Source organism: Canis lupus, chromosome 34 (genome assembly GCF_011100685.1).
Source record: "Canis lupus familiaris isolate Mischka breed German Shepherd chromosome 34, alternate assembly UU_Cfam_GSD_1.0, whole genome shotgun sequence".
Lineage (NCBI taxonomy): Eukaryota > Metazoa > Chordata > Mammalia > Carnivora > Canidae > Canis > Canis lupus.
This window is the reverse complement of record NC_049255.1, coordinates 16,023,006-16,049,181: the sequence shown is the minus strand read 5'-3', so window position 1 is coordinate 16,049,181 and position 26,176 is coordinate 16,023,006. Positions and strand designations below refer to the sequence as shown.

The 26,176-nt window shown below is 34.1% G+C and overlaps 1 protein-coding gene and 1 long non-coding RNA gene across 6 annotated transcripts in view; one reads left to right on the top strand and one right to left on the bottom strand.

Annotated features, from left to right (window-relative positions):
- The window catches only part of ATP11B (ATPase phospholipid transporting 11B (putative)), a 114,972-nt gene that overhangs the window by 41,611 nt on the left and 47,185 nt on the right, over positions 1–26,176 (bottom strand). For all 5 annotated transcript variants that reach the window (XR_005383786.1, XM_038583477.1, XM_038583475.1 and 2 more), the window contains 10 exons: positions 25,435–25,516; positions 18,054–18,204; positions 16,762–16,959; positions 10,861–11,100; positions 10,101–10,276; positions 8,620–8,688; positions 7,215–7,288; positions 6,982–7,085; positions 4,419–4,600; positions 3,068–3,271 (listed from right to left, as the gene is read on the bottom strand). Coding sequence is in view for 4 of the 5 variants with exons in the window: in XM_038583477.1 (XP_038439405.1) it covers positions 3,068–3,271; positions 4,419–4,600; positions 6,982–7,085; positions 7,215–7,288; positions 8,620–8,688; positions 10,101–10,276; positions 10,861–11,100; positions 16,762–16,959; positions 18,054–18,204; positions 25,435–25,516 (1,480 nt within the window). In the remaining variant the exon portion in view is untranslated. The remainder of the gene's footprint in view (positions 1–3,067; positions 3,272–4,418; positions 4,601–6,981; positions 7,086–7,214; positions 7,289–8,619; positions 8,689–10,100; positions 10,277–10,860; positions 11,101–16,761; positions 16,960–18,053; positions 18,205–25,434; positions 25,517–26,176) is intronic.
- On the top strand, positions 1,728–19,804 carry LOC119867496. Its single transcript, XR_005383787.1, has 3 exons — positions 1,728–1,789; positions 19,427–19,538; positions 19,652–19,804. It is a non-coding gene; the product is annotated as an uncharacterized LOC119867496 (long non-coding RNA).

The window sequence follows — 26,176 nt, the reverse complement described above, 5'->3', positions numbered from 1 at the left end:
GCACTCAAAGTAGCACTGTGCTACATCCATAAGGAAAATACTATATAGTTCACCACTGGGTTCACAAGTATAACTGACTGCTAGTCAGAAATGTCCCTTCATTTTTATTTCATTTTCCCCAGCTTTGTTGAGATACAGTTGACATATAAAATTAAGGTATGCAACATGATGATTTGCTACACGTATATATTGCAAAATGATGACCACAATTAGGTTAGTTAACACCTCCATCCTCTCATCTAATTACCATTTTTTGGTGTAGTGATAAACTTCAGATCTACTCTATTAACAATTTTTAAATATATAATACAGTGCTGTTAATTACAGTTATCATACTGTACATTAGAATTGCAGAACTTATTCATCTTATATATAAGCTAGAAGTTTGTACCCCTTTGACCATTATCTCTCCTTTTCCCCCACACTCTGGCCTCAGAAACTACCACTCTGTTTCTTTGAGTTCACCTTTTTTAGATTCCACATGTATGTGTTTTTCTCTGACTTACTTCACTTAGCATACTGCCCTCAAGGTCCATCCTGTCACAAAAAATCTCCTATTTTATAGTTGAGTAATACTCCTGTGTATGTACGTACACACACACACCACACTTTTCTTTATCCATTCATCCAACAACAGATACTTTAGTTGTTTCCATTCTTGGCTATTGTGAATGCTGCAATGAACATGGCAGGGAGTGCAAATATTCTTTGGGATGGTGATTGCATTTTCCTTGGATATATATCCAGAGGTAGGACTGTTGGAATCACATAGTAGTTCTATTTTTAGTTTTCTGAGAAACTTCCATATTGTTTTCCATAGTGGCTATATCCTCAATTTTTAAATGAGGAGAACACTATCAACTGAGCAACAAGCTATAAAAACTAAATATGTATCAACAGATTTTAGTCTTATAAAAAAACTTGAGCTAAAATGATGTCTTTTACAGTATGCCTAATCACTACTGTGTTGCACAGTAACTAATAAGTGGTCAACAATTACCTTTTACAATGTAAAATTCTAAAAAATGTATTTTTCTTTTATTAATTTTCTAGTATCTGAAAGCACTACCACATTGACTGTTTTTCTTCCCTACTGGCTAAACTTTACTTAGCAACCTGTGCTGCCTTCAACATGTTGTGTTCAGTCTAAGCACTGCGTGAGCACATGCCTCAGAAGAAGGGATATAGCGAGCAGCCAAGAGTGGGAGAGATCAGATCAGTTTTCCTCTGGAACCTTCCCAAGGCACACTAAATTAGGTTTTCTTCTGGACAGGCTTTATAAGTTATCATAGTATTTCACAATCCATGAGATAATATTTATGAAATATAGGAAAGTACCTCACAGTTCTGGCACATAGTAGGTATCATCGGTTTATCTCTGTGGCTTCACGTCTCAATACCTCTTCCCATACTCTCTTCCCATCTATTGCATTCTCTGGCCATACTGAACTACCATCACCTTGAATGAGCCCCTCCCTCTCTCTCAGCTCTGCAAATTTGCATATGCTGCCCCTTTTGCTTTTTGGTGTTATTCTCTAACCAGTGAACATTTCTTTTAGGAGACAACACAATCTATAGACATCTCGTCTATCCATCCAGAGCTTTCCATTCTTGCCTGTTACAATCCAGTTGTGATAGGTCTATGACAGTCTATTTACTTCATTTTTTTCTACACATTGTAAATATTCTGAGGGTAAACAATATGCTTTATATGACTCTGTGTTCCAAATTCTAGTTAGCAGACCAACAATATATGCTTGTGAAGGAATATAAACTAAAACTTATAAAGGTATGGAATTCTTTGTTCTACCCAAGATTTTTAGAACAGACATTTCCTGGAAGTCTTAAATCAAATCTTATTGACTTCTCTGGTTATTTCAGGAAACATGTTCCACCAAAAAGATAGTATCTCTAAAATATAATATACTTCATATAGCAAGCCTAAAAAGGACTGTGGTCTTCACTTTACAATATAGCTTTTGTACAGAAAGGGAAATAAATAATATCCATAACCTTTACAGATCCACTAAAAGTTGACATATAGAAGACGATTTTAAAAATATTCTAAAATACAATAAATATCTTTAGAGGGCTGTATTATGTTCCATCATCTTATCATTGTCAGCATTTTTTTAAATGGACACTTCTGGTTTTGTGGGCCAAGAGACTAAATTGAGGATATACTATAGGTACTAATATTAAAATAAAGGAAACTGATTTTGACAAAAATTTTTATTAACTAAGTAAATAATGTAATAATAGTAATTGAGCACAATTTTTTAAGTAATATAAACCTACCAATGAGAAGACTTGAAATCTTTTCTTTGGTAGGGGATAACATTTTGCTTAATTGGGGTTTAAAGTTAATGTTCCCTATCATCAAAATCAATTGCAAATATCTACTTGTCTAATGATACCTATAATGAGATTTCACATTTTAATACAACAGGACTATCTTTAACAAGATTTTCTATTTCCTCTTTGAATATGTCTTTTCAAACAGGTAGCATATTAAAGTGTCACTGATTAATAAACACAATGCCATCTAATTTGATAATAAAATAATCAACACTCCACTGTGCATTAAAAGTATGATATTAAAAGTCCATTTTTCTTTTCTTGTTTGGACATGATGGGTAAATACTGATAATAAAAATGTAGTATAATGTCATAGGGCAATATATGTGGCACTCAAAACACTACTGTTTAGAATGGTGTCACTGTGATCTGTAGTAAATCAAGTAGCAGTGAGAAATGATAAAAGTACTTCATAAAGTCTCTGTCACAACTATCCAACTGTGGTACTGTAGTGCAAAGTCTTATTGATGATATGTAAATGAATGAATGTGACTGTGTTCCAATAAAACTTTATTTACAGACGCTTAAATGTGAACTTTGTAAGTTTTCACATCACAAAATATTACTCTTCTTTGGATTCTTTCTTACCACTAAAAAATGTAAAAATTATTTTGTGCACACGGGCTATCAGAAACAGGCAATAGGTCATCTTTGACCCATGAGCCATAGTTTGTTGATCCCTAAACTCATGAGATAATTACATTCTTACCTTCTGGCAAGCTGCCTCAATTGTTCAGCACACTCGCTGTCTGATTTCTGATTTATAAGTTCAAGAATATTCATGGTTCTGTGAAAATGTCCGCATGATAAACTCACACTAACAGCTGTTTCATGTTTATCACCAGTTAGTACCCATACTTTGATACCAGCCATTCTCAATGCTTCAATAGTTTCTCGAACTCTATCTTGTAGCCTGAAAATAAAAGAAACAATATTAGCAGTAGAGAATACTTCTTTGACTATTATATATATAAACCACATAGTACATGTAAGGTAAATCCTAGACTCCCTGACTTAAAGATGTTACAGTATAGTGATATAATCGAATTTTTTCTCATTAGGGAAGAAACAGGAATAATCAAATTAGTGCTCATCTGGTTAACATAATACCTACAACTTTATATTTTAAGAATGTATCTTCAAAGTTGATTTTTATAGAACCAAACTAAATATATGGTCTTCCTAAACTCCTATTTTATTAGGAAGTCTTTAAATTTGAAATTAGAAGATTTTTCTCTTTTCTTGTAAGAAAATTTCTCATATCAGTAGTTTAAAAATCAAACTGGTTAATAAAGGATGATGTAACCTCAGGTGAGTCTCAGAAATCTCAGGAGACCTGAAAGGTAAATGAAAACCTAAATTTTAAAAAATGCTAACACTCTTAGAGACAGATGGCGGGGAACAAAGGCTAAATGGACCTCAAGGAATTCACAAACTGAGAGGAAGAAGTCTTTGGAGAAATGAGTATAATATATTGCCACAAAAACAACATAAAACTACCTACAAAACAAATACTTCATAAAGGAGAGAGTTTTTAATCCTATTAGGTCTAGGGGTAAGGAAAGATTTTACTGGAGTGGGGGAATCTGAGCTATACTTTATAAAGATACTCATAAATGAATAAAGGAAAAAGTATCCAGGCAGAAGGGACACTCTTGCCAAGGAACAAAGGCACAAAATAAAATAGTTTGAACTATAGCAGTTGCTCAGAAAACTATATACAGATAATTTGGTACTGTTGAAGCAAAAAGTGCAAACAGGTAGTGGTGGGAAGAATTAATCTTAAACTCTTTGTATAGCACACTGAAGAGTATTCTAAAAATTCAAGCCTATAAGCAAAACTATACATAATGGAATTCTTTCATCTATTTCAAATATCTGGCTAGAATAAAAATTGTATACACTGACTGGGAAAAATTAAGGCTTTAACTCTCTATTTTGACTTAAAATATCTTATTATAGGATATTAATAAATGGAATTTATGCCATAAATTAGAAACACTTGGCTAGGAAAATTCTTATGAGACTAAAAGGATTTTACTTATTTGTCCGATGCTTACCTGTCTTCCACTGCTGTAGCTCCAAGTAATATCAGGTCTTTCTCTATGAACTGGAAGACATCTGCCAATTTCTCTTCCCGTTGTTGTAGGGCAGTCCTGGCTTCAAACAGACGTCTGTCTATTTCCTCATACTCTTTAGATGTCAACTGTTTATAGGCCATACACAGAGTTCTTAGTCCTTTCTAAAACAGAAAAATTAAAGACAAAAATTAAAAATAACTAATGGAAAATTAAAAAACAGTTGCTCAAGATAATTAAAGTTTTTAAATTGTAGAATATTAGAGCCTAGACAGGATCATAAAGATTATCTTATAATTTAAAAACTGTTTTAAAAACCATGACTTAAAAACTGTTTTGAGGGATCCCTGGGTGGCTCAGCGGTTTAGCCCCTGCCTTCGGTCCAGGGTGTGATCCTGGAGTCCCGGGATCGAGTCTCACATCAGGCTCCCTGCATGGAGCCTGCTTCTCCCTCTGCCGGTGTCTCTGCCTCTCTCTCTCTGTCTCATAAATAAATAAATAAAATCTTCAAAAAAACAAAACAAAACAAAAAAACTATTTTGCCTGGATTTAAAAGCTGTTTTACCTGGAAAGTCAGAAAGTTCTATAAGGATACCTTTAGGTTGTCAAAAAGAGAGGCAGCCCCAGGTTGTACTCTCTTGTTTTAACATTTACAAATCCACTTTTATGTACTTTATAAGAAATTTTTTTAACTAAAGGGGACCATAATTTCCTGAGAATCCATGGTATGATGAATTTACAGGAAGAAATTTTTTTAACTAAAGGGGACCATAATTTCCTGAGAATCCATGGTATGATGAATTTACAGGTCAAATAACAAAGTCTGTAAGGTGGCCCTTATCAAATAAACAATACTTTCTATAGCCATTGAATGATTTTAAACTGTATCATTATATAACTTCACTGGTGAAATGGAATTATACAATACTTATGAATATATATTTGATTATCTGATTTTCCTGGGCACAACTTTCTCTTATTTCTCTTACTATTTGACAGTTTCTACATCTGAAAGCTATAAAAGTTCCTTTTCTTGCTGCACATTCCCCTCAGAAAAACTCAAAATAAATATTCTAATAACAGAACTTGGAAACAGTACATTTTAAAATACTACATGACACTATTCAATGATTTCTAAATATTGATGTTCCTTGATTCACAAATGACCCACCCCTATAAATAACTGTTTTTCTTATACAGTTAAGGGATCATGTTAATGATCACAGTTATTTTACATGAAACAAATTCATTTTACAACAAATATTTGCTGAATGCCAACTATGTGCCAGTATTGTTCTGGATTAAAATGAATGTAAGGTAGAACAATATCTTTCTTCTCATGGATGTTACAGTATGATAGATGAACCAGATCATAAACAATTAAGAAACAAGTAATGAGAGAAAATAAACCGTATGTAAGTAAAGGAGGCAGGTGAACACAGATGAGCATAAAGCAATCTTTTATAGAAATGCAGAAATGAGAGATCGTAAGTTCTTAAAACTTTGAGAGCTGCTTAAAAATTTTCCTCTTCACATGAATTGTAGCACTTTGTTTTCATGAGATTCTCCTATGTTCTTCTAGTAAGAGAGACTTAATTCACAAATCATAAAATTCAGTTCTTTAAAGAGTACAGCTCAGTGGTTTTTAATGAATTCAAAGTTGTACATGATTATTACTATTGAATTCCAGAATATTTTCATCACCCCAAAAGGTATCCATTAGCAGACACTTCTATTTCACCCCTTCTTCTAGCCCCTGGCAACTACTAATGTGCTTTTTGTCTCAATAAATTCCATTATTCTGGACACTTCATATAAATGGAACACATGACCTTTTGTGACTAGCTTCTTTCACTAGGCACAGGAGCTTTTCAACATTCACCCATGTTATAGCATATAAGTACTTCATTTCTTTTAATGGCCAAATAACATTCCATGTAATGGGTATTACACAGTTTAATGCATGCATCAACTAATGGACTTTCAGATGTTTCCACATTTTGGCTATTTAAGAATAATGCTGCTAAGTTTTTATGCGAACATGTTTTTAGTTCTCTTGGGTGTATAATTAGTAGTGAACTTCTGGGTTATACAGTAACTATATTATTCTATGTTCTATGAGGAACTACTATTAAAGTAGTTTCTAAAGTTTTTTTTTTAATTTATTTTTTCTGAAGTGTTTGTATCATTTATAATCCCACAGCAATGTATGAAGGTTCCAGTTTCTCCATATCCTTGGGATTCCCCTATATTCTTTAAGTAAACTCCTCTTTTTTAAACATTTTTTTTTTTTAAACATTTTAATTGAATGGTCTTTGCAGCCAAAAAAGCCCTGACTGTAACAAGTTCAAAGAAAACAAAGAAAAGACTTTTATTTTAGGTTAAAAGTCAATTTTTGATCAAAGAATGTAGAAGCAACACATAATTAAAAAAGAACTGAAGAATTTCTATAATATTTGATAAATTACTAATGCAAAAATGAAGCCTTAAATCTTTCATATGTATACCTTTTAGAGTTTTATAAATCTTAGAAATTTATACTCACCAAAGCAAATTCATCCACATGAATTCTGGTTTTTTCTATTTCTCCACCTACACATTTAGGAAGAATTGATGATTCAGCTCCTTTAGCAAATAAAAGCTTCTCACCTAAAAGGAAAAAACAGTTATCAAACTCCTAATATTTGATAAATTAAAATTCTTACCTAAAAGGAAAAACCAATTATCAAACTCATAATATTAGATAAATAAAAATTCATGAAAGTTTAGGTAGGTTACCTGAAGGTGCCTGAACAATTACACTCATCCTTCTACGATCTGAATCAAATTCGAGAATATGAAGCAGTTTGTACCTAAGGAAAAAAAAAATAAAGACCTAAAGTTTAACTTTTTAAAAATAATATTAAGTGAATATTTGAAAAGTACCCCTATAAAAGATAAAATGGTAGATTTAGAAGAAGAAATTAATCTCAACTACATTTTCAAGATAATGGGTTATGAATCATTAAGAACAACACAAGATAGAAATAGAAGAAACTAACATTTATTGAGTACTTACCAAATGCCATGTACTTTACATACCTTATGTCATTTAATACCCATGAGAATCAAAGAAGGTAGATCTTATCTCATTTTACAGATGAGGACTATTAAACTCAGAAAGATTAAGTAATTTTCCTAAAGTCAAATAAGCTTGTGAGTGGCACAGCAAGGATTGGAATCCAGATCTGCCCAGCTTCACGTTTTTCTCACTAAAAAAGGTAATTGATTCTCAACCCTCTTTTCTGCCCAAAAACACCTGAGAAATATAACACACTCACATTAGTAACAGAGGATCATTACAGCAGTGATTCTGAACCTGATACAAGTAGACATATGCATAGGTTGGGGAACAAATGCCTTTATAAGGAGTAGTAAAGGAATTTGTGTGGATAGGTCAGGTGTGGCTTCAAGTTTTCCGGATGGATTTATATAATGATGTATATATGGAATGCTTTGTACATCTCAAAAAAAAAAAAAAAAAGCAACAACAGAGTGGGATGATTCATAGTTAACGAAATGAGCTAGACAGGCTTCTACATGAAAACACCAAAGAATGGGCTCTATTTTACTTTGTAAAAGCTAAAAAGGGACAGTTGGAGTTGAGATATGACTGGAATTGGTAAAACCATGAAAGGTATGAATAGAACAGGAATGGGACTAATATATCAAGCAGTTTAAATATTGGAAATAGGCAGTTGTTCCTTAATGTTTGAAAGATAAAATCAAAGGACTATAAGGAAGTTTTTCTTTATTTAGTGAGAATTTATGAAACTCATTACCCCAGCAGTATATAAAAATAAACATGAGTAAATTTAAGAAACAAACTAAAATACAAATGAAAGAGTCAGAGTAAGTTATTGTGATTACTGTGATGTTGTACAACATGGTATTAACATCATTCTAGAGCAGGGGTCAGTAAACTTTTTCTGTAAAGGTTGAGATAGTAAATATTTTAGACTTTGCAGACCATATATGGTCTCTGTTGCATTTTAAAACAAAACAAAACAAAAACCCAAAAAACAAAACCCCTTAAATAATGTAATGTAGTTTGCAGGCTGTATAAGCCAGCTTGTAGGCCAGAGACCTACCGGCCACAGTTTACAGATTCCTGTCCTACACTAAATACACAGAAAAAAATTACCGTTCCAGTTTTCCAAGTGTTTTAACTTCCATAGTTTCTTCAGAATTGCCAACAAATACGATGCCGATTCTAGGGATTAAAAGAGAAAGAAATATAAGATTTAAGGATGATATTTCATGTTTCATAATATGTCATTATAACCTAGCATGAATAAAAACATTTAAAGTATACATTTAAGATGTATTTAAAAATATTTAATAATACAGCATTATTTAATTTAAATTCAATTAGCTGATATATAGAATATATATATATAGTATATAATCATTATATACTATAATCATTAGTTTCACATGTAGTTTTCAATAATTCATCAGTTGCATATAACACTCAGTACACATCCCATCATGTGAATATGATGCTATTTTAAGAATGTGAAGAATCAGAGTAGGTCCAAAACAATACATACATAAGTATTTCTCACAAATTACACTATTCATACTTCACAGTAGCCAGATTTTTTAAAGATCTCTTCAAAATATGATTCAATGCGAACTTGACAACAAAATTAATGATACATATAAAACTCTCATTTACAAATTTGTTTTATTTTTTTTAAAGATTTTATTTATTTATGCATGAGAGACATAGAGAGAGAGAGAGGCAGAGACACAGGCAGAGGGAGAAGCAGGCTCCATGCAGGGAGCCCGACGTGGGACTCGATCCTGGGTCTCCAGGATCCCACCCTAGGCTGAAGGTGGCGCTAAACCGCTGAGCCACTGGGGCTGCCCAATTTATTTTATTTTTATTTATTTATTTATTTTTTAAAATTTATTTATTTATGATAGACATGAAAAAAGAGAGAGAGAGAGAGAGGCAGAGACACAGGCAGAGGGAGAAGCAGGCTCCATGCCGGAAGCCTGACGTGGGACTCAATCCTGGGACTCCAGGATCGGGCCCTGGGCCAAAGGCAGGCGCCAAACCGCTGAGCCACCCAGGGATCCCCATTATTTTATTTTTAAAAAGATTTATTGGGATCCCTGGGTGGTGCAGCGGTTTAGCGCCTGCCTTTGGCCCAGGGCGTGATCCTGGAGACCCGGGATCGAATCCCACGTTGGGCTCCCGGTGCATGGAGCCTGCTTCTCCCTCTGACTATGTCTCTGCCTCTCTCTCTCTCTCACTGTATGGCTATCATAAATAAATAAAATAAAAAATAAATAAAAAGATTTATTTATTTGAGAGAGAGAGAAAGTGAGAGATCATCAGCAGAGGGGAAAGGGTAGAGGGAGAGGGAGAAGCAGACTCCCCACAGAGCTGGGAGCCTGATATGGAACTCAATCCCAGGACCCTGAGATCATGACTTGAGCTGAAGGAAGATGCTTAACCTTCTGAGCCACCCAGGTGCCGTCTCATTTACAATTTAAAGTACACTTCTACCTTTATGTGTTCATGAATTTTGTATGACAATTTAAAATAATTTTCTAGTACTTGCACATTTTAAAAGGTGTTTTTCTGAAGAATTGGAATTTGGATCAAACTACCTTGCAGCAGCTTCCACTAGAGCCTTTTCATCTGGAGAAGATGCATAGTACTCCAACTGGGAGGGTGCAAAGTTGGACTGCCAAGGACCATCACCAATGCCATCAGTCTGAACATTGCTAATCTGGACAGTGTGACAGAGACTGACTGCTTTAAAGAAGAGATTGTGTTCCTTAATCTGTAGAAAGATAATATTCTCAATAAAAATACCATTCCCAAGTAACAGAAAACTGTAAGCAGAATTCTAAAAAAAAGTCAATAAACACTCAATAATTTGGTTATCTTAGATCTACAACAGGAGTGCTACAATCTTGAACTGACTGAGTAATAGCTGGTTGCTTCTGACTCCAAAGAGTAAAACGTCACATTTGCTTATGACTCTTCAAAATAAAAGTATCTTTTTAAGAAACAGACAAGTTGCAAATAAAGATGAAAACTCTTTTGTGGAAAAATGAGGTTTAAAAAAGTATTAAATATATTTAAGCTCTACTTCTTAGCAAAGTCATCTTCTTTATTTCAGGGCAGTACGGGTTCTCCACTGAGTCTCATTTAAATACTTAGAGAAGTAAGGTAGACATCTATTAATTTGCAAGTTAAAATGGATTGTTACTACAACGTCTCAGTGCTGAATCAAAGGATATTCATTCCAAATACATATTCCTTGACCCACTGACAATTAAACTTTTTCTGCTACAATCGAGCAACTACCAAAGAGAATTATTTCAAATGAAATTTCAATTTATTAACTTAAAAGTTGCTTACGAGTTCAGTTTCATTTTCAGGACTGGTTCTAAAAGAACTGGTTGTAAGATGGGATAAGTTGTTAAGATGGGATAAACTGTTGAGATAAGATAAGCTTCCTTCTGAAGAGTCTGGTGTTGGTCCTTCAGATACAAGTCTACCATTGATTTCTTGGTATTTTATGCCATTAATTGAACATTCCCGAAACTGCATCTCATTTTCTGTCAGTGTACCAGTTTTATCTGTAAACACATACTCCACCTAGAGATGGAAGAGAAAAGAAAACAAACTTTTGTGTTTATGGTTAAACAAAAAACCTTGTCCTCCTCTCCTAAAGTTAAGCTTACCTATTAACATTAGTATACTAATACTGAGATTTTTACAATCTAAGCACAAATAAAGATACACAGAAACAAAACAGGGTAAGATAAAATATTTCAAGTCTATGTAAACTTTGAAGTTTGTAGCATTTTTAGGTACATGGTCATCTTTAGAGTTGACTGATAATGTAGGATTAATACTCATTTTCCCTCTCCTGGGTAAGGAGTTTTGAAGTAGTAAAACTAAGAATGACCTTTGAGCAAGGGTGGAAGGGATGTTTAATAACCTAGAATGTGAAAGGGTATGTGGTCTAGAAGAAATGGTACAGAACTAGGAACAGGAACACAAAGTCATAGCAACACAATAAGTCAGAGATGGAAGGTTGTCTAAAGTATTAGATAGATGGAGGAAATTGAAACCAAGGGTAGGACTCGATTCCAGGACCCCGGGATTACAACCTGAAACAAAGGCAGATGCTCAACTACTGAGCCACCCAGGTGTCCCCGAATGAAAATGTTTTAAAAAGTAGATAAGATAAATAATTTTATTACTCTTTGAGACTAATTCTAGAAAATTAACCCAAAAGAAAGTAGGTCCAAAAAGAGAAGGATGAAATAGTCAAATCTTGATACAACTAGGAATAAAGTAAGGATTTGATTAATGCAATGATTTGAAAAAGTTGTCATTTAAAAAGGGAGCAACGCATCACAAAGAAAAACAACTATAGACCAGTATCCCTTATGAAAATAAACACAAACCAAATGTAGAAACATTTAAAAAAGATATACAACATAAATATGTAGGGTTTATCCCTGAAATGCAAGACTGGTTCAACATAAATCAATGAAACTCACCACAATAATAAATTGGTACTTATTCTTTTTTTGTCATTAAAATGATCACCTTGACAGATGCAAGAAAAGCATTTAACAAAATCCAATACTGTTTCATGATAAAAACATTCAACAAATTAGGGACAGAAGGCTATTTCTTCAACCTGATAAACGTATCTACAAAATGCCATAATTAGCATCCTGTTTAATGAAGAAAGACTGAATGCTGTCCCCTAAATTAAGTTCAAGAATAAAGCAAAGATGTCTCTTTTTGCCACTTTTATTCAACATTGTACTGAAGGTTCTAGCCTGGGTAATCAGGCAACAAAAAAGAAAAGGTATTCAGATTGGAAAATAGGTAAGCCATTTGTAGATGACATGACCTTGTATATAGAAAATCCTAAGGAATTCACTAAAACACTACCAAAACTAATAAATGAGTTCAGCAAGACTGCAGAATAAAAAGATCAACATAAAAAAAAGGAGGCAGAGTTAAAGCCAGAAAAAAATTGTGTGAACCAAGAAATAAAATGAGCAAATACAAAGTTCATTTTCTTATAAATAGTAAAGACAAATACAACACATGAGATGTAGGAATTCTGCTAAGTAAAGTAATAATAATAAAAGCTAATAATTGTACAGCTATCACTATATTGCCAGCACTGCTAACTATTCTAACTCATTTAATCCTCTCAACAACTTCATGAGGTAGGTACTATTATTATGTAAATTTTAGAGAAATAGAAACAAAGGAAGAGTTAGGTTAAATAACTCAGTCATAGGGTTAGCAAATGATGAAATCATAAATAAAAGATAAAATATTTTATCTTTGCTATATGATATTAAAGATTGCCCACTATCTACAGTAGACACTGTATTATCAAGATGGATATGGAGATATGCCACTTACCTAACAAGTTAATAAAAAACTTTTAGGTCAGGAAGAATAATAAGGTCCACAAAATTATGATATAAAATATATCACTAATCAAACAGATATACTCCAAAGATGATTAGCATAGACACAGACTAGCAGTCATGGAGGGCTCTACAATTTAGATGATACAGATGAATAAAAGAAATTAACTTTGATTTTTAAAAATATATATAAAATCAAGAAGTTTTGACTTTGTGATAGAGTGGGCACTGCACACCATCATAAGAGCACTTTCTTTGATATGGAAATGAAAGAACATAGAATATGACATAAAGTAGATTTCATTGGTATAAAATAAAGAAATAGAGGCAATAAACATACTATGTTTATACTATGTATAAACATACATACAATACTTTGAGGCATAAAAGTAAAAAGAGAACTTAGATGAATTAGAAATTTAAAGAAGTTATCACTTAAAGCTTCTTAAAGAGAAAGCAAGTAGGGATATGCATAAACAGTGTGAGGTTCCAGAAAAAAAATATTCTAACATGAAGGAAAGAGGAAGAGGAGAAAATTGGGATAGAAAAGGTCAAAGGAAAGAAGAAAATGGGAAAAAAGTGTGTTCAAAGAAGCAGTAAAAACAGGTTGTGTTTTTAGGTCTTAAATATGTGATACATAAAGAAATGTGACACGAATAATAAGTAGCATAAATTACTAAAGCTTCTTAAATGCTAAAAATAAATGGATTAGCTTCTGGTTAAAAATGGTAGGTTGAGCAAATACAATTACCTCTGTTCCTCTTGAAACTTTACTAAAATAAGAGTACAGGAATAAAAGAAGAACAAAAATAATGGTAGATGAGACAATATGAGAAGGGAGATATAAAAAGTTTGGAAGATGGAAAGGAAATGAATGAGAGATAAGTGACTTAACAAAACTTAGAACAGGAAACCTAAGCAATGGGGGGAACCCTTTCCCCAAAACTCGCAGGAAGTAGATGTACTACCGAATGTGAAAGTATGGGATGAGGCTGAAAATGGAGGTACCAGGAACAGTTTGAAACCTGAAATCTCCTCGTAACTTGCAAACAAACCTGAGACTGCCCTTCATCTATAGGGGACTGAGCCAGGGAGAATGTGAACCCCATAGAAAGCTGAAAACAGGTGTGAGACAGCTGAAAACAGGAGCGCAACATGCTAAAAACAGGGAGTCTACTGGATGGCTCTAACAACCACAAGCAGCCGGAAGACTAACTGTAGTAATTATTTTTGGGGAAACTGAGAAAAGACCAGTACTGACACTAGGGAATATGTCAAAAAACAGCTGGGCTGCTAGGCTTTTCTAGGGAAAACTTTTAAACTTGTAAAGAAAACTAAAGATTAGCATTCATTTGAGGATCATCCCTGAAAAGAAAGGTAGAGTCTAAAACAAATTACAGTCAGTTCTGCTATAACACTGTCTTGAAAACATGAATCTATAATAATGTGACTGATCTATTAAGACAATTTGAGCATAATGTGGACTTTACATTTGGTTATGCACAACTTTGTCTGTGAGAAACACCAGCAAACTGCATACAACGAACATGTGAAATGTACATATCTCACAGCCACCTTAGGTCGCCTGGGTGTTATAAGCCATACCCATCTACTTCTATTTTCAGATAACCTTCCTTTCAATACTTCACAATGACACACAAGTTGTAACATGTCTCTGATGGTAACTTCCACAATTAACCTTCTGGTCCTTTCAAGACAAAATGCTACATATAGTATTTATGTATTTTTAAAAAAAGATTTTTATTTACTTATTTATTTATGATAGACATAGAAACAGAGAGAGAGGGGCAGAGACACAGGCGGAAGGAGAAGCAGGCTCCATGCAGGGAGCCCGATGCGGGACTCGATCCCGTGACTCCAGGATCATGCCCTGGGCCAAAGGCAGGCGCTTAACCGCTAAGCCACTCAGGGATCCCCGTATTTATGGTTTTAAAGATTTATTTATTTAGAGAGAGTGCATGCGTTCATATGAGAGAGTGCAAGTGTGCGTGTGTGAATGGGACAGGTAGGTCAGAGAGAGAGAATCCTCAAGCTGACTTACCACCAGCGTGGAGCCCAACTCTGGGCCTGATCCCTGGACCCTGAGATCATGACTGAAGGCAAAATCAAGAGTTGGGTGCCCCACTGACGAGCCACTCGTGCCCCAGTATTTATGTATTTCTTAACAATTTATTTAAAATGTGTTACTGACAAAATTTTTGTTGTCCTCCTAATCCCGTTAGTCTTGTGTTTTTTACTAAGTAATTTTAGACAGCAGAGTAATTTTTAGGAATGCTTTGTGATATTGCACCAGAACTAACTATTGAAAAGGGAACTAGGAGCAAACAGAAAACGCAGGGAGCAGAAGACTTTAAATAACAATCATTAATATCCTTAGAGAGTTAAAAGGATAAATTATATTCAAGAAAGAAGACTATTCAGATATACTGGAATATTAGAAATTAAAAATAACAGAAATAAAAGAAACCAAAAGATAGATGGAAAGATAAAGTTGACAAAGTCTCCCAGAATTATAAAAACAAACAAGTAAATGAAACTTTAAAGAATCAAGATAAATGGTCTGATATCCAAATATAGATTAAAAAAAAAGACAGGTTATCAAAGAAGTAATAAAAGAAAAATTCCTAGACTTGAAGTACATTTATTTCTAGACTGAAAAGGCTCAGAGAGCTCACTGTCCAATGAAAGAAAGAAACAAACAAACAAACACTCACACCAAGGTATATCATCATGAAATTTCAGAATTATCACATAAAGAGAAGATCCTAAATACTTCCAGAAATAAGATAGCTGACCACACACAAAGAACTGGGAATCAGAATGGGACCGATTTCTCAATAGCAACATTGGAAGCTGGAAAAAAAATGAAGAAATGCTTTTAAAATTTGGAGGAAAAATAATTTCCAAACTGGGATGCATTCTACAGCTAAATTATTAATCAAATACAAAAAAAGGAATAAAGAAAAAAAAGGGGGAATAAACATATTTTTAGATATGCAAAGTCTCCAATTATTTTCATCTCACACATCCTTTTCCAGGAAATTATTAGAAGATATGTCCAATCAAAATGAGAGAATAAGCCACAGGTGAGCTGGCGCAGGATCCAGGAGATCCAAAATAGGAGAGAGGTAAAGAAATTTCTAGGGTGATGGTAAAGGGAGGTCATCGGGTGACAGCTGAGAAGCAGGCCCAGATATAAGTCCATACTAAGCAGAAAGATAAAAGTCCCCAAAAAGCTGTCACCAAAAAAAGAGATAAAGAAAAAGGAAATCCTAGATTACCTGTTGTGTTTGAATATGTAGAGATGTGTTTCATATATTCATCAAAAACTTATTTGTGGTATACAGAAATTAAGCAAATGAAAAAACAGAGCAATTAACTCTAGAGAAAAAACATCAAAAAGAAAATGTAATTATAGTATCGTACAGCACACTTATGGAACTAGAAATTAGTGAGCAATACTAACAGAGTCAAAATAATGTCAATAAATAAATATTGTGATATAAAATTGCTAGGGGGCCAGTGAGGAGGCAAAGTGAGTATGTATCTGGTAAATACATAAAACAGTAGCATAAGATTATATCTTTAAATTCCATAATAAATGTCTAAAATTTAAAAATCAAGAAAAAATAATATATAGTGCTAAATAATGGAAGAAATGATTTCAGGTTTAAAAACAGGAAACAAGAGGCATAGAGCAAAGTAGAGCTATTTTTTGGTAAAAGCCTCATAATAGTTTTCTTTGTACATAATGTTAGTCTTTGTACATGTATTGTTTCAATGAAAATAATATATTAGAAAAAACACAATAAAAGTATCTCTATTTTACCTGTCCAAGCTCTTCATTCAGATCAGAAGTATTGACTTGAGCTTTCTGGCCTGATTCTTCATGATACAGATCAAGATCCCAGCCAATAAAAAATGATCCAAGAAATTTCTGCATTTCAACTGTTACATATAATGAAATTGGAATGATGAAATTGTAGAGTACCAAAAAAGCAAGGAAGTCTGAAATGAACCTCAGAATCTAGGGAGAAAAATGATTGATAAGAGAAAACCTATTGAGAATTTTCTTATTATTACTTAAGAAAATTATCAGAAAGTTTCATGTCTAAACAGATCATCAGCTATATTCTGAAGAAGTCTCATGAGCTGAAGTTCATTTATTGAATTGTATTTTTAATACATTTCTCTTACTGTTCATTAGAATCTTGAACATAGTAAAAAGAAAAGGTTAAACTCAAACTACTTGTTACTTTTCAGAAGCTATCAAAAGCCTGGTGTGACTGAAAACAACCTTTAGCAAAATTATAATTGTAATCCCTGGAGTATACTTACCATTCCACCTCCACCCTTCAAAATCACAGATAAATAAAAATTGACTGCAATTTAAAAAAATTATTTAAGAATTGCTAGACCAGAACTGCTGGAAATTAAAACTCTTACTTATAGGTTATGTAGTAATAGCCTACTTCAATAGCATAGCAGTATCACATTTTAACATGCATTCTGTGAAAGGTAAAATACCTAATTATGAATGATATGGAAAATATATTCTGTGATCTGCCTTGTGGTTTCTTGAGATGCACATCTGTCTTCCAATATTTGTATTTTAATCTAATGTGAAATCTGGAGAATATTTACTAATATTGCAGGTTAAATTTTCTTGGTAGTCATATTTATTCAGTTTAAAACTTTCTATGACATATTTTGTGTTATTACTTCATACCATCAATAGGCTGACAGTAAGACTCCTTGAATTATTTGGACAGAATTGAAAATCAACTTACTCTTTCATTCACTTACAATGTACAGTAAATGGAATAAAAAACTGAATTTGTAGTATTGAAGGGAAATGCCATTATAGATGATTTAAAATTTTGTGATCTCTTGTAACTATTCAAGTCATGCCATAGGTAATACAATTGCTTATGTCCTAAAATGCAAAAAGCATTTTATAAACATGCTGGTCATTTTTCACTTACAGTGTCTTTTTGTTACTTTCAGTAATGGTGTTAGGAGATCAGAGTGGTCACTCCTATCAGAAGTCACTACCAAACCAGTAGCTGTGCCAAAGAATAAAGTTTCCTTTACAGCAGAGTCAAGAACACCATAAAATACCTTACTACTATTTCTTTGATGTTCTGTTTTTTGGTTATACCAAGGTTCATCCCATTTTTCTTCAGCTTCCCATGTATATTTCAAGATAGTACTGATGATGGCTTCCGAAATGAGGATTATTAGATAAATTATCAAAAATGTATTCATTGACCTGAAAGAGAAAAAAATAATATAAAACATGTCAATTATGTGTTGCTATATTCATCTGCTTGGAAGTTTTATGCTGGTATTAAATAAGATATAAAAATATTTAAGACATCACAGTAGCTATTTAAAGGAAACAGTCTTCATATTTTAAGAAATGACCATTCAATAGAACCTATTTGCCAGCAATAAAATAACCAATACATAAGATTATATGCCTATTTGAATCAGTTGTATTACTGTTCAAAATGTTTACAGTAAATGACAGCTTTGGCCAGTTATTCTCACCATAAGTAATTATTCTAAGATTATTATTATTATTATTATTTTTACATTTTCAGGGTCTATATAATTTTAAGTGTAAATATAACTAACATTTGTGTAGGATTAAGATTTTATAAAACTTTGTCACATCCACTAACTTGTCTAATTTTTGTAAAACCTCTGTAAGGAGATCACATCCTTTTTAATGATGAAGATCAAAGTCCAAAAATCTTTCTATAAATTTACAAAAAATCACACAAGTCAAGAATTAACTTTGGAATCCCTGTTCTTTTCACCAGGCAAGCTTGGTATTAAAATATTTCACTAGGCAAGCTTAACATTACATCTCTGATTTTTTCATCAGTACTTTAGAATTTTCAGCATACAGATTCTGTATATATTTTGTTAGGTATACAACTAGTCATTTCCTTTTTTGAGAATGATTGCAAATGGTATTGTTTCTAATTTCAGTTTCTGTCATTGGTGTTTTTCTTTTTTTTTAAAGATTTATTTTAGAGAACAAGAGTGAGTGGTGAGAGCAGGAGAGGGAGAGAATCCTCAAGTAGACTCCCTGCTGAGCGCAGAGCCTGAAATAGGGCTTGATCCCAGAACTCTGAGATCTGAAGTCAAGAGTCAGATATCTGCTCAACTGACTGAGCCACCCAGGTGCCCCTGGTGTTTCTTTTCTAATGTATTTGTTCTGACAGTTAATCTTCTGTGTCCGCTTGACTGAGCTAAGCAATGCCCAGATAGCTGGTAAAATATTATTTTTGGGTGTGTCTGTGAGGATGTTTCTGAAAGAGATTAGTATTTGATTCAATAGACTTAGCAGACTTAGAGAGATAGGCCCTCACCAATGTAGGTGGGTATCACTACTGAGAACCTGAATGAAATAAAAAAGGCAACGGATAGTTTTTCTCTCTTTTCTTGAGCTATCAGACAAAGCTCCAGTTTTTTTTAAACAGTGGCCAGCTACCCGGTTCTCAGGCCTTTAGATGCTGACTGCATTATACGATCAGCTTTCCAAGTTCATCTTGCAGATGGCAGACTGTGGGACTTCACAGCCTCCACAACCACGTGAGCCAACTCTTATAGTAAATCTCCTCCTATATATACCCATATATATATTCTACTGGTCTGTTTCTCTGGAGGATCCTAACTAATACAAGTGCTATAAATTTCCTTTTCAGCACTGCTTTAGCTTCATCCTATAAAATTTGATGCTGTACCCCAATGTTTATAGCAGCAACGTCCACAACAGCCAAACTGTGGAAGGAGCCTCGGTGTCCATCGAAAGATGAAAGGATAAAGAAGATGTGGTCTATGTAAACAATGGAATATTATTCAGCCATTAGAAACAATAAATACCCACCGTTTGCTTCGACATGGATGGAACTGGAGGGTATTATGCTGAGTGAAATAAGTCAATCAGAGAAGGACAAACATTATATGGTCTCATTCATTTGGGGAATATAAAAAATAGTGAAAGGGAATAAAGGGGAAAGGAGAGACAATGAGTGAAAATATCAGTGAGGGGGACAAAACATGAGAGACACCTAACTCTGGGAAATGAACAAGGGGTAGTGGAGAAGGAGGTGGGCGGGGCGTTGGGGTGACTGGGTGATGGGCACTGAGGGGGGCGCTTGGCGGGATGAGCACTGGGTGTTATACTATATGTAGGCAAATTGAACTCCAATAAAAAAAAAAAGAAACAAAAAAATCTGATGCTGTATTTTTTTAAAAGATGTTATTTATTTGAGAGTAAGCACATGCACGCATGTGTGAGAGTATAAGCAGGAGGAAGAGGAATAGAGGGAGAGGTAGAAGCAGGCTCTACACTGAGCAGTGAGACTGATGCAGGGCTCCATCTCAGGACTCTGGAATCATGACCTGAGCCGAAGGTAGAGGCTTAACCAACTGAGCCTCCCAGTTGCCCGTGATACTGTATTTTCATTAAGTTCTGGATATTTTAAAAAATGTTCTTTGATATTTCCTCTTTGATCCATTGATTATTTAGAATTAAGAGTTCCAGTTGCTCCATGTCCTTGCCAATACTTGGAACTTTTAGACTTTAATTTTTGCCATTCCACTAAGTGTATGTATGTATGTATCTCTTTGTAGTTTTAATTTGTAACTCTCTCAAGACTAATGATGTTGTATACTTTTTTGTATGTTTGCCATTTGTATATTTTCTTTGTGAAAATTTCTCTGCTCCGGTCTTATATCCATTTTTTTCCCCATTGCATTGTTTTTCTTTTTATTACAGACATATGAGCTTTTCAACATATCATTATATATTCTGGGTACAAGTTGTCAGATACGTTTTATGGATATAGTCTCTCAGTCTGTGGCTTTCTTATTCATTTTGTTAACTGTGTAGTGTAAGAAGTTTTTAATTTTGAGGAAGTACAGTTAACCAGTTTTTTCTTTTGTGGTTATTAGTTTTGTGTCCCAAGAAATATTTACCTATCCCCAGGTTGTGAAGATATCTCCATAAGTTTTCTTCTAAAAGTTTTCTAGTTTTAGCCTTTACAGTTAGGTATATGACCCATCTTCAAAAACTTTTTGGTATATGATATGAGGTAGGAATTAAGGTTTATTATTTTTTCCCCACATGGATATCCAATTGTTGTTGCATCATTTATTGAAAAGACTATAATTTTCTTCTTTGAATTTACTTAACGCTCAATTGACAATATATAAATGGGTCTATTTCTCAACTCTATTTTATTCCACTGAGACCCATCACTTTATATATTAAAGTCTTAAAGTCAGATAATATAAATTCTCCAGATTTCTTAAGCAACTGTTCTCTTTAAGCATTCTATATGTGCATTTTGGCTACAATATTTCAGTATGCATTTTTATTTATTTGAGAGGGAGAGAGAGAGTACAAGCAGGAGGGGCAGGGGATGAGGGAGAGAAAATACCAAGGAGACTATGAGCCAAGTGCAGAGCCCGAGGCAGGACTCAATCCCATGACCCTGAGACCATGACTCAAGCTGAAATCAAGAGTCAGATGTCTAAACCGACTGAGCCACCTAGGCCCTTCCAATATGCATTTTGGAATCATCTTGTCAATTACTACAAAAAAGCTTGCTGGGATTTTAATCATTATTGAAAGAACTACACATCAACTGAGAGCTTAACAGTACTGACCCTGCCAACCTCTTAATGTGATTTCTCCATTAAATAAGCAACTCTCACCATGTTTTGTAGATTTGGCCTTGCTAAAACTCACTTATTAGCCCTAATAGTTTATTGCTGAATGCGTACAACTGCCACGTGAAAAATCATATGTCCTCTGGTAAGCATCATTTTACTTCTTACTTTCTAGTATTTATGTATTTCTTTGTGGTACTGAAAAAAGCTTCTAGAATAACATTTAAAAGAAGTGGTGAAAATGCATATTTTGGACATGAGTCTTTTACAAAAAATATGTGCTTTGTAAATATTTTTCCTAGTCTGTGGCTTGTCTTTTCATTTTTTTTTTTTAGCAGTGTCGTTTGAAATAAAGAAGTTTTATTTATTTTTTAAGTTACACATAGTGCTGTATTAGCTTCAGGTGTGAAGTTTTTAATTTTTAAAAAATATTTTATTTATTTGACAGAAAGGGAACACAAGCAGGGGTAGCAGCTGAAGGATAGGGAAAAGCAGGCTCCCTACTGGGCAGGGAGCCTGATGTAGGGCTCAATTCCAGGACCCTAAGATCAAGACCCAAGCCGAAAGCACAGGCTTAACCAACTGAGCCACCCAGGTGCCCTGTAAAGTTTTTAATTTTGATGAAGTTTCATTTATCAAGTTTTGGTTTTGTTTTTGATTCCTTTTTTGTATGTTTCACATCTAAGAAACTGTTCTTTAACTAGGTCACAAAATATTTTCTCCCATGTTTTATAGATTAAGTTCTTATATTTAGGTTTTACATTTGAGTTAGTTTTTTGTTTTAAGATTTATTTATTTATTTGAGATTAAGAGAGAGAAAGAGAGAGCAGTGACAGAGGGAGAAAGAGTCTCAAGTGGGCTCTGCACTCAGCACACAGGGCTTGATCTCACAATCCTGAAATCACTACCTGAGCCAAAACCAAGAGTGGGACATTTAACCCACTGTGACACCCAGGTGCCCTGAGTTAATTTTTGCATATGGTGGGAGATACGGGTTAAAGCTTGGGTTCTGGACATATGGATGTCCAATTGTTTCAACACACAGTGCTGGAAGACCATCCTTTTGTGCAGATTTATTATTTTTTTATAATAAATTAAATCTCTTTGATGGATAATGGGGCTATCTAGACTTTGTTTCATCCTGTGTCAATTTTTGTTAATTGTATTTTCAAAGAATTTATCTATTTCATCTAAGTTGGAAAATGCAGTTATATAAAGTTGTTCATAAAATTTCTTTATCTGGGGACAAAAGTGACCACAGAAGGTAAGATCTGTACTGATACCATCTTTCATCCCTGATGTTGGTTATTTTGTAGCTTTCTCTTTCCTACCACTTCTTTTTCCCCTTAATTCCTTAATCCAGCTAGAGATTTGTCAATTTTGTTAATATTTACAAAGAACCAAGCTTTGCTTTTGTTAATTTTGTCTATTATTTGTTTTCTGTTCTATTGGTTTTAGCTCACATCTTTAATATTTATTCCTTTCTTCTCTGATTGGGTCTAATTGCTCCTTTCTCTAGGTTCCTAAGGTAGGAACTTAGATGATTGATTATAAGCTTTTCTTCTTTTCTTATATAAACATTTATAGCTAGAAATTTCTCTTCAATTTAGGCTTTGCCTTGAGTCCACAAACTTTGATGTGTTGGATTTAACTGCCACTCTGTTTTTTCTCAATTCTATTATTATTTTTTAAATTTATTTTTAAATATTTTTATTCTGCCCCTTTTGCTTTCTCTTCTTCTGGACTCAATTAGACTTATGTTAGATAGCTTAATATTGTCTGACATGGCTCTGAAACTCTGTTCATTTTTCTTCTATCATTTTTCTTCCTATTCTTCCAACTAAATAATTTCTATTACTTTTTTAAGTTCACCAATAATTTCTTCTGCTTTCCTCCATATAGTGTTGGGCCTATCTAATGGGACTTACATTTCAGTAATTATATTTTCAACTCAAGAATATCCACCGAATTCTTTTTTATAGTTCCATTCCCCCCCCCCACGCCGCCAAGTTTTTATTGAAATTCTAGTTAGTTAACATACAGTGTAACACTAGCTTCAGGTGTAGAATTTAGTGACTCATTACCCACCAACAACACCCAGTGCTCACCACAAGTGCCCTCCTAATCTTTATCACCTATTTAACCTACCCCTTACCCTCCTCCCCTCTGGTAACCATTAGTTTGTTCTCTATAGATTTAAAGTCTGTTTCTTGGTTTGCCTCTCCCTGTCGCCACCGTGTTCATTTGTTTTGCTTCTTAAATTCCACATATGAGGGGCAGCCCAGGTGGCTCAGCAGTTTAGCGCTGCCTTTAGCTCGGGGCCTGATCCTGGAGACCCGGGGTCGAGTCCCACATCGGGCTCCCTGCATGGAGCCTGCTTCTTCCTCTGCCTGTGTCTCTGCCTCTCTCTCTCTCATGAATAAATAAATAAAATCTTAAAAAATAAATTCCACATGAGTGAAATCATATGGTATTTGTCTTTCTGTTATTTCACTTAGCATCATACTCTCTAGCTCCATCCACATTGTTGCAAATGGCAAGATTTCATTCTTTTTTATGGCTGAGTAATATTCCATTGTGTATATATACCACTTCTTTATTTACTCATCAGTCGATGGACACCTGGGCTCTTCCCATAATTTGGCTTACTGTTGATAATGCTGCTATTAAACACTGGAGTGTATGTATCCCTTCAAACTGCCATTTTTTTATCCTTTGGGTAAATACCTAATAGTGTAATTACTGGATCATAGGACAGTTCTATTTTTAACTTTTTGAGGAACCTCCATACTGTTTTCTATAGTTTCCATTTTTTTGCTGATATTTTACATGTGTATTTACATCTTTCTTTAGACCCCTGAAAATACTTAAAAGATCTGCTCTAAAGATCTTGCCTGCTAACTGCAAGATATGGAACATTATGGAGACAGTTTCTAATGAATACTTTTTCTCTTAAATACATGCTACATTTTCTTTACATGTCTACTTACTTTTTATTACATTATTGGATTTTATAAATAATTGGTTGTATAGACTCTGTACTCATACGTTCCTCAGAGAGTACAGATTTTCATTCTAGCAGGAAGATAACTTGGCTAGGCTCAAATATCAAACTGTCTCCACTGCAACAGGCAACAGCAAAATTATCTGCTCTGTTTTTTCAGCTTCCTGGTACTGTTCTTCTGCCAAGCCTACTGGGGGTCTCCTTTGCACATGCACAGTTCTAACAGTCAGCCAACGATTTGGGCATAATTTATGTGCAGGTTTTGGAGTTCATTCCCTTCTGTGGCTCCCTCTTACCTGGTTTTCCTCTGTCTAGCCTGTTCTTCCAGCTTTAAACTTGTCCTCTAACACCTCTAAATCTTGTAACGCTCAAGTTCTCTGATGCCCTATGCAGCACATGAATTGGGGAATGCCTTCAGGCAAAAATCTGCATTCTTAAATCTTTCCCCTTGTTGCTGCCTTTCAGGAGTAGACTGCCATTTTCTTCTGTTTTGTGTCACTCTCCTGTATTTTCAAAGACTTGTTTATGTAAAAAAAAAAAAAAAAAAATATGTCCAGATTTTGTAATTTCTTTCTGCAGGAGGGTTAGTTTGATCAAGTGATTCCATTAAATCCAACAGTATTTATTTTAAAGTAATAATTTAGCACCTACTATATGCCAAACATTGTGCAAAATGCTACATGCATACATCCCTATCTTCAAGGATACCATCTTTTGTTGACTAACATATATTTTTACATACATACTTTATACATATATAAATAATGCACATATTCATGAGTAAATAAATGAAAATAGTTTTCTTACTTTTCTACCGCAGATCGTTTCTGTGACTTGCTCTTGTAATTTAATGCCATCTTAGTTTCCATTCCCGTGTAGATAGCAACTCCTGCAAAACAAAACAGTCTTTTAAAATAATCCTCTGGCATATTTCAAAAGGCAGATTTCCTCACTAGCATGAAAGGAAATGTACTGTCTGGTTATTCTTACAATTTGCCTTTAAGTCTTTTAGGATGTTTTAAAAGGTCTTCCAAGTCCAATTTTGGGGAACTCCAGTCACTCAACCTGCTGGATGGGGAAGGCATTAAGGCTCTGTTTCTGAGTTATAATTACTATACCTGAATGAAAGAGATATTATTAGAGTTGAAAGTGTTGGAGGAAAAGGATTTGGAAAGGCAAAGATAGCAGGGAAGGCCATTAAAGATAGAGCAAACACTGTTAACAATGACAGAAATGGAAAAGCACTTTGAACAATGGAATGCAGTCAGAGTTTGAAAGGCTCTAAATGCCAGAATCTGGGGTTGAGACATAATTTTCTACCGCTGGAGAGATAATATGGAAACCTGTTAGAATAAATGAAGTAAACATAAGGAAAGTGCTATTTTAAACATGAGTACCTATGTGAATGACTGAGATGAGCAAGAATGACAGTAATAACAGTCTAAAATTGAGGAGTGAATGAAATTAGGTAAGACCAGATTTATAAAAAACTTTGGAGTCTGACCTTAGTTTGAGTCCTACCTCTGCCACTTAATTAGTTCTGTATCCT